Genomic DNA, 9,202 nt, shown 5'->3' on the forward strand with positions numbered 1-9,202 from the left:
CCTGCACTGAACTCGTGGGCCGCTGCTTTCACGTAGGACAGACTGGAGCCTGAGCGCAGTTTCCTGGGTGTGCTTTCTTAACCAGAAAACATTTTTCTCTAATCAGCCTGCCTGCGATCAGAGCAACAAGCTCCTTTGTGGAATCCAAAGCAAGGTGATTTAAGACCAGACAACCCAAGCAACCACTTCTCCCGTCTTGCAGACGACCAGTTAGCCAGAATCTGACTTGTGAATCATCTGTCCTTGGTCTCTATATGTTTTCTGGAGAAGAGACCTTTTCCCTACACAGTTAGCTGCCACAATATCCATGTGGCTGACATGGAAGAGGCAGCAAAGTCTCTCTTCAGACTGAATGCTTCTCCTTGGAGACTGTGTGCTTGGACACAGCCATATGCTGAATAGTTTCCGTTCTGGTTTCCCTTTTCCCCTCATTCTATTTTATTTTTCTTAGTCATCCTAGCAAAGAATTTTTCATCATTATGTTCTGATATAGAATGCTTTTTTTTCTCTTTTCCCCTTTCCAATTGACTCATATTTTCCAGCATCCACTGTTCCCGCTCCATCCTGCACTTTTCCTGAATGCATGCTCACAGCTGGCTGAGGCAGAGCCGTATGTTTCCTCTCTGAGGTCCAGCCTTGGCCCTGAGTTCTAGGTCATAATACATGCACCCTGCATGCATCAAAAGGACAAAGCACTATTTGGAGCTGGGGAATCGGAACCGATCTTGTCGATGCTCCTTTTAAATTTCTTTCCTGTTTGTCTTTTGATCTGGAAGTCTGCCCTCCCCTTCCTTTGTTTCAGCCGGAATCCTCAGTGATGTGAACTGAAGTTCAGGGCAGGGAAGAGCAGTTCAAATACTGCACGTGGTGAAATGAAAAGTGTGGGGGAGCTGTGCTTGCCTGAGCTTGGATTATGGCTGCAGCACCAATACCTTGATGCTTAGTTTGTAGGTTACACTTGGAACACCTCCATACACCCAGCTTCACTGCGTGGTTGTATACAGAATGGAAGATACCAGCCTTATAATTCAGTGATGCTGACTGGTTTGGCTTTGTTATAAAGACTCCTTGTTGGCATTATGAGCCAATCAAAGTTGCAATCGAAGCTGTAGTTCTGGGATTGTCCCAGATTCTCTACTCCGGCGCCCGGGCAGCACCGTGCCTCTCTCCTCGTGCATGGCAGACTGGTGCAGCAGCTCCTTGATGGTCAGTGCACCCTTTTGTGATCCAGAGCTGGGATCAAGCATTGTCCACACTCAGACATACTTAATTCTAGAGCTGACTGTCCCATATTAGGTTTTCTTTCTGTAATAAATCTTAAAAGTATCCCCAAGGTCAAAATATTACCCAAACACAAGTAGAGGTGGGATGTTGGTTTTACACCCAGGTCACCCCTTAAATTTACTTTTTCTAGAGTAACTCTGGTTATGTCTTCACCTTGCTGACCCACAGGCAGAGAGCACTGACAGGAACAATGACTTATAGATCTATGATGATAACACAGATGTCTCACAAGAAAATAACCTTTTATTATTATCCAGCCGTACATCAAATCGTTTCGATATCAAGACCTGCCAGGAGAACTGTACAATGTTTTGCAATCGAACCTACCAGCAGCCAATGGCATCATGCACATCGTTGACACCCTAAGGAAGAAGGCCAGCACTAACAACCTCAGAAACCCACAGGTACACAGACATTTGTATTTCTTATGTTTTAGGGAACAGCAGAATAATCACTTAAAAAAAAAAAATCTATTTTCATCATTAAACTTCCAAATCAGTGAGGCTTTTTTTAAAGGGAAAAAGCTACCTATTTTGTTTTCATCTTCTGATAAGGTCTGTTAGGAACTATTATGTCAGCATACCATTAGAAGTAGCTAACAGCACTGCATAAACCAGATAGACACATACAATGATGCACTTACACAGCTTGGATGAGTAGAGAGCTCTGCTTTCATGAGTAAGATCACTCCCTTCATAGCAATTGAGCTCTTTTTCAGCTGTATCTTACAGAATATGTATCCTATAGGATAAATATTGAAGAAGCATTTTTCATGTAAAAATAAAATTATTTTCTTTAATCAGTCTGTAATGCATTTTGAAATTATAATTTGAAAGTTGTCTTTGCATTAAAAATATCTAAAATGAGGACAAATAATCATTAGACTTTTGCATTTTGAAGTCATGTCTTGAAGTTAAGACACGGGACAGGTGTTTCAGGTTCAAGTTCTGCTAAGCACTTTTCCCTGTTAGATGTTCTTGCTATAGCTACTACATTTCTATGCCTGAATATATGCATATATGCAAATAAACCTTCTGCATGAATATATGCAGAAAGCAGGTTCTGTTACCTCCTACCTCCTTGCAAAAAAAAAAAAAAATTACTCATAGAATGACACTAGCTCTTGAATTTGGTAGGGTTTTGGTAGTAGTTTGCACGTACTTTACACCATTGCAATTAGTCTATAAAAACAGTCAGACTATGTAATATTATGGTTGTATTTTTGTGTTTAAAAAGCAGCTGGAGTATTGTGTTGAGTGTTAGTAGCTCTTCAGATGAAATATCCTGTGATAATGTATCAGCTGAACAAGTTCTGAGTGTCCACATGGATTTGATTGTGCCCATCAGTGATGTTTAGGTCTGCTGTCACTTAAGGTGCTCTCAGTGTTATGACCTGCATGAGGATGTTTTCCAAAAAGGAGTCTCTGAGGGCCAGAGGGGAAGCCGGACCCCTCTGTGTTTGTGTGCTCAGGCACCTGCAGCTACTCTGGGATGGCAGGACAGCGAGATTGCTCCCTGCAGAGCTTGTCTTTCTCTGGACTCCTTCAGACATTTCCTTCCCTTGTGATGCGGCTTTGCAAGGAAGGCTAGTGATCACATGAGCCATTTTTGGCATCAAATCCCTTTGTACACATGTTCCTTGGAAGTCATGTTCTGTGCCTCTTTGTGTTCCGTGGGAAGCACTTTCTGCTGAAAAAAACATGCAGATTCCTGCAAATAAAGGTCAGACAAGTCCCTTCATAACTTTTGATACTTGAAGGGACATTCCTCCTGTTACCTTTGTCTTCATGGGCAACGTGGCAAAAAGGAAGACATCTATTTCCTCTGTGTTTTCAGGAATATGCATACGTATTGTATTTTCTCAGCATTGGGGCTCATTTGCAGGTGGCAGAGTGAACTCTTGTCCTCAAAGTGCAGGGAGACTTGAGATGACAGAGCAGCTCCACTGCCTACCAGTCCAGAACTGATTATCACTGGAAGCAGAATCTCTCTGGATTTAATGATAGCAAGCAATTGCCTCCTCATTTAATTTAATCTGCAGATGGGAGTAGGGTGGCTCATGTGCATGGTACCTTACAAAATCAGGTTTGTTGTGCATGGGAGGGAGTTTGTGCCTAAATTACTGCAAGCTCCATCCTTGATAGGTCAACTGGCCAATACGGAGGGTCTGAGGACTTTGAGGATGATGGTCTTCTCTAGATCTTCACACGCAAACCGCAAACATAAACTGACCACAGCATTCCAGTATGTGCTCAGACCTCACTTCAGACCCAGCTGTTTTTCTCCTCTTTGTATCTTCTTGCAGAAAACCATTGGTGAGATCCTTGCTTCAATGGAGATCTTCAGTAGATTCGAAACTATACTAGAGGTGAGTCTGTTTGTGTCTGCCCCGGGAAGGTGTGGCATTGCTGCTGTTGCAAAGCCTATTGCTTTTTTTTTAAATGGGAATTTTGAATAACATTTAAATACATCTCAGTGGTTTGTCTTTCTTTCTGGATGCTTTTTTCTGTGTCATTTCTTATTTTGTGTATTTTACATAAGCAAATGTAATGAAAAAGATTAGAGTTTTCACACATAGAGGGGATCTGGCACAAGCAGCAATCATATTACACCTCTTTCCCTTCTGCTTCTCCACCTCCCCTAGATTGGCCAAGCTAGATTGTAGCTGCCTGGTTTTGGGGTGTAAATCTCTAAATAAAAGAAGTCCTCAGGTTATAAACCATTGAGGCTTCTGCCCAGTATTCATTTAGTTAGTATTTTCATGAGGGACAGGCTTTTCCTTTTACCTCCAGCAGAGTTATCTGGATCTGCTCTAGCGTTGTTTACAACAATCTTGGCCTGTTTTCAGCTCTGTGGCTGTTAGTTCATGGAATCACAGAATGGTTTGGGTTGGGGGGGACTTTAAAGCTCATCCAGTCCCACCCCCCTGCCCTGGGCAGGGACACCTTCCACCAGCCCCGGCTGACCAAAGCCCCGTCCAACCTGTCCCTGAACCCTTCCAGGGAGGGGGCAGCCACAGCTGCTCTGGGCAACCTGTGCCAGGGCCTCAGCACCCTCACAGGGAAGAATTTCTTCTTTAAGTTGTTTACAAAACTCACTAACTGCAGTTGTGATTATAGAGTTGATTCTCTTTTCTTGTCTTCAGGCAAAAAGATACAATTTTAGTCTCTGTATATGTACCTGTGTGTTTAAAGCACACAGGGAGCATCAGCCCAGGACTCCCTTGTTCAATTAGCTGCATTCACACCAGTGGCTTCATTGTCCAAGCTATGGTTTTGTGGCATTATGCCTCTGTTACATTACATACCTGTCCTTGGTGTCCAGTTGCCTCTTGTACACATTTGCTTTCCAATAGCTCTGCCTCTAGTGGGTTGCTTAGAGTTTCCTCTCCCTTTCTAGCACTAACTCATGCTAGAGCCATTATGAAATCTCATACTGTTTTTGCAGAACTGTGGCCTGCCTGCAATACTGGATGGACCAGGCCCCTTTACTGTATTCGTACCCAGCAATGATGGTGTGGATAAGTTGAGAGATGGAAGACTTATTTATCTTTTCACAGAGGTGAGAGCTCATAGTGCTTTAAGACATCCTGAGCTAACTGTTGCACTAGGCTGTGCTGGAATGGCTTGTGCAGCGTATCTGGTCATTGCTGAAGGTTATTCTTCCCGGAGATGGCTAAACCGTGTCTCTGTTTCTGTAAAGGTCTGGGAGAGAAGTGAATGCTGATGGAACTTGCAATGAGAAATATGGCTAGCCAGGTTGTTTAAATCTAATGTTTGGCTTTCTTTCCTCACCCCATCTTAGGGTAGGGGAAAATGAAGGAATCTGTTTGCCAAGTGAATTCACATACATTGGCATTGTCAATCATTGGTTAAAAGAAAATGCAGTTGCCTCCTCTTACTCCTGAGCATTGAAGGGGTATCTAATTCTTACGTTCTCTTCTTTCCTTAGGGCATAAATAAGCTTCAAGAACTTGTGAAACATCATATTTACACTTCAGCAGCGGTAAGGCAGGCAGCTCTAATTCCAGATAATTGGGGTCCTTCAGCCCAGCACATTATCAAATGTGTTGTTTGGCATAAAGGTCAGAGTGTCAGACTTGAGCTGACTTCAGCTGCTACTTCTTGGACTTTCCCTGGAGGAGCAGAGATTTGATTCAGGATGTGATGAGGCACATGTTTACCATGAAAGTGGTTGCCGAAAGGGACAGCTTGTGCTCCTCCATCACGAAACTCTTGAGTTTCCTGCGAGTGGTTGGTGCTTCTTAGTTGGGTGGCCTTTGCAATGAAAATATTGTCTGGCAGAGTTTGCTGCAAGCAAATGCTCTCTTTGCTATCACTTTAATTTGTTAAACTATTGATTAAGAGTGTACCTTAATTAGGAACTCTCCAGCCTACAGTTTCGATAAAACACTAATGGCAGCAACACCAAAGTTATAGCCAAGCGAAGAACTGTTCCAAACTCCCTGCTGCTTTTCCTCTCTCCTTGGGCTCTACCAATGGCTCAAGTTAGAGATGGAGCACTGGTGCAAGTGAGCCTGTGATCAGAGCCAGTACTGCCCGTTCCTGCACCAACATTGCTGGGTACTATAATGGCAGGGTAAATAAAATCAATACAGTCTATCAGCATGACATTTTCCCTTATACAATAAACAAGAGAAATGTTTATAGTTAAACACAAAACTTGTGGAGGAAGTGAATACTCAAGGTTATGGTACAATGTCACGTCCTTCATTAAGAAATATCATTATTATTCCCATTTTTTACTGAGAAGCAAATGTCAGTCCTTGTGATTTTCCAGATTCTGATAGAGAAAATGAGCAGCACTGACAAAAGGGCAAAGTGTAGTTTGGCTTGCAGTTGCTGAATAACAACCTGGTAACAAGCTGAGCTACTTCTTAATAACCTTCTGGACACAAAAGTAACAATTGTCTTGGTTCTCAGAACTTCTCAAATCGTCCTTTCTCAGTACAGCAGCTGCAGTTTACATATTTTCTGCCTTTAGAAATAAGCTTATTAAGTCAAAAGACGTTCTCTATTATGCTTCCGGCTGAGCTTTCAATTGTTTGTTGAATATGTCTCGGATAATCCGGTTGGTAGTCTGACTCTACTTGCAGATGTATTAGTAAGAGACACAATTAGTGAGACTCGATCTCAGCTGTGCTGGACTGTTACTTACACAAGGAGTGAAAACCAAGGCTGCCGCCGCTGGCACCACTGTGTCTGTGGTATTGCAAACAGTTCACACAAAGTCCTGGATTTCCCTCTGACCCGTCATTTGTGTTTAGGGTATTTCATGAAATTTAAGTGTTAAAGTCCCCTCTAGAAGGTTTTTTAAGTGGTGGGAATCATGGAAGGATTCTGTAAGCTGTACTGAAATGACCCTGCCTTTTCATGGTGCTGTCCCCTTGTGCTTTTATTCAGGTGACTGTAGAGAAACTGATAATGATGCCACACATCGTTACCATGGCTAACCAGATAGTTACCATCAACATCAGTGCAGATGTAAGTAGGCATCAAAACCCTTTTGGGCAAATCCTTCTGTGCTAGAGAAAGTCTGGATATGGTTCTGAAAAATGTGGTCTCAGACCATCTCTGCTTCCTCCTCTGCTTAAAAAAACCTAGACTTAAATGGGGTCACTGAATTCATTTGCTTCTTATCTAACCTGTGACTCTGCTAAGCAAAGTCTTGACCATTTGCATGGCTGCACTTGATGCTGTGTACCATCTGTTTCCTGCATTGGCTTTATGTAGTTGATACAGTCTAACAGGCTAAAATGCAGATTAATTCTTTGTGTTTCTGCATCAGGGAAGAATTCTGATGGATGAATCAGGGATCCCCCTAAACATGCGAGACATTGTGGCATCAAATGGTGTTATTCATACCTTGGACGGCATCTTCATCCCTCCTTCAATAATACCCATTTTGCCTCACAGATGCAATGAAGAGCAACATAAAATTGTGATGGTAAGTCAGCTTCTCTCATTCTCATCCTAGCAGTTCCTGTAGACCACACAGCCACCTGGAGGGACAATAGCAGGCTGTGTATTAAACTGCGTTTGTGAAATGTGTTCTCTCTGAGGTCCCCGATGTGAATTTAGGCAGTACCAGTGCTGCCCGTGTTTCTTCTGCTAGCACTTGGCACTGCTTTCCTGGCAATCAGCAAATGTTCCTTGTAGGTGGCTGCTCTTCCCTTGCACCCATCCTGATTTTGATTCGGAGATACATTTGCCTTTTCATAAGACCTTATATGACCTTCTTCACACCATAGTTGCCAACTCAGCTGACAATGCTTTGTTCCCATCACTGTCAGCACTGGTGTCCTGTAGCCTGGACAGGAAGCAGTCATTCAGTAGCAAGAGCTACAAACGCTGTGTGGTGTGATATTCTCACCTGAACAGTTTTATATACCTTATTTTAGGTCCTTGCTCCCCTATTTTATCATTGGTAGGTTACTGAAGAAAGATGATGAATGGGCAAGAGGTACCTCATTTGGAGAGACACAGGTAATCCCAAGCGGCCAGAGGGTCCACATAACCTGGTGATTTAGTGAGGCCTGCTGCGTGGGTGCCCAGAGGGTTTTCTCTCACAGGAGGGAGACAGACCCCATCTTGCAGTCAGGTGCAGGCATCTCCTTAAGACAAAGGAGTCATTTTATTTAAGTGATAAATTTAGCCCATTTCAGAGTGTGGAAACTCTCTCCTAGGAATGTTTCTGATACCTGTGATGTTTTGGATACATACTGGGAGCAGTAGCTCTGTAGCATTCTTGGCATGGGGAATGGGTTCCTTTGTGAAGATTAAGTTTTCCCATCGTGTCTTCTCAACAGGGCTCTTGTGTGGATTGTGAGGCCCTCAACAACAGCATTTGCCCACCTGGCAGCAGAGAAATGGTAAATATTTGTGATTATTCCAGTAGTTTCTTCTTTGTATGATGACATACAGACACACTGATAGACAGTTTCTAACCCAAGCCACTTGCAAATAAATAAAAAGCAGGAAAGGCAGCCAGTAGAGAGGCTTGTTAGAGGATATGTGTTCCCCACATATCCATGCTCCGTCATCCCAGCCTGTCACCCACTAACTGCTCTGTGCTATCTCTTATTCTGAAGTCTGTTTTCTGAGAGAGCTGTGAGACAGTCTGGGCTAAATGAAAGTGTAGACTTGCAGCCTTTAGCACTTGTGTTCTGCCTCAGGCAGAGCTTTTCTGCTCACATGCTGAGTCTGCCAGCTCCTCCAGACTGCTAGAGCCAAGTCTGATCCCAGTAGTACCATCCAGTACTGCCACTGTCTATGTCATGGCCAGAGAATCACAAGGAGATTTCTGCACTGCAGAGGGTGAGAAACAACTTGCTCTTGGCCTGTGCTCCCTGTTGGTTTGGAGATGAGCAGAACTAGCCGGAGGTGCAGTAAGGAGGAGAGGCTGGGTGCTGGTGTTTGAGTTATCCCATTCTGAGTTTAGCAGAACAACAAGTTCCAGGAAATCCCCATGTGAAGGCCAGGTCCGAGATGTTTGTGAAAGCCAGAGAACTGTTGGGTGTCTTCTGAGAGATCCGACTTTCAGGAGAACTTGCTGATGTGGTCTCATCATGAATGTCTTAAGTTGAGCTCTGAAAAATCACTAGTTGTTCATTTTCCTCTTTGATTGAGGCAGGTGAAGCCAGAATCATCTGGGGCCCAATTCTGCCCATGTCTAACTCCATGACCAGTCACTGAACATTGTTCCAAAATTATTTGCAGTCCTTTCCCCTCCCTCCCTCCCTCCCTCCCTCCTTTTTTCTCTTAGTGATTGTCAGCCCACAGTTTGAAGAGAAGCTTAGAGAGAAATCCATACCGGTTTTGTCATATATCATGAGTTGAGTAATCTCTTGAGAAAGATTCTGAGCATAGTAGGGGCCTGCAGAGAATTTGGATTTTTG

General features: G+C 43.4%; 1 protein-coding gene across 1 annotated transcript in view; it reads left to right on the forward strand.

Annotated features, from left to right (window-relative positions):
* Positions 1 to 9,202, forward strand: part of STAB1 (stabilin 1) — a 58,721-nt gene that overhangs the window by 18,150 nt on the left and 31,369 nt on the right. The window contains exons 14-20 of the mRNA XM_026857597.1: positions 1,542 to 1,688; positions 3,590 to 3,652; positions 4,732 to 4,845; positions 5,236 to 5,289; positions 6,708 to 6,788; positions 7,093 to 7,251; positions 8,114 to 8,176. Of these exons, the coding sequence (XP_026713398.1) occupies positions 1,542 to 1,688; positions 3,590 to 3,652; positions 4,732 to 4,845; positions 5,236 to 5,289; positions 6,708 to 6,788; positions 7,093 to 7,251; positions 8,114 to 8,176 (681 nt within the window). The remainder of the gene's footprint in view (positions 1 to 1,541; positions 1,689 to 3,589; positions 3,653 to 4,731; positions 4,846 to 5,235; positions 5,290 to 6,707; positions 6,789 to 7,092; positions 7,252 to 8,113; positions 8,177 to 9,202) is intronic.

Source organism: Athene cunicularia, assembly GCF_003259725.1.
Source record: "Athene cunicularia isolate RWA chromosome 12 unlocalized genomic scaffold, athCun1 chr12_part1, whole genome shotgun sequence".
Lineage (NCBI taxonomy): Eukaryota > Metazoa > Chordata > Aves > Strigiformes > Strigidae > Athene > Athene cunicularia.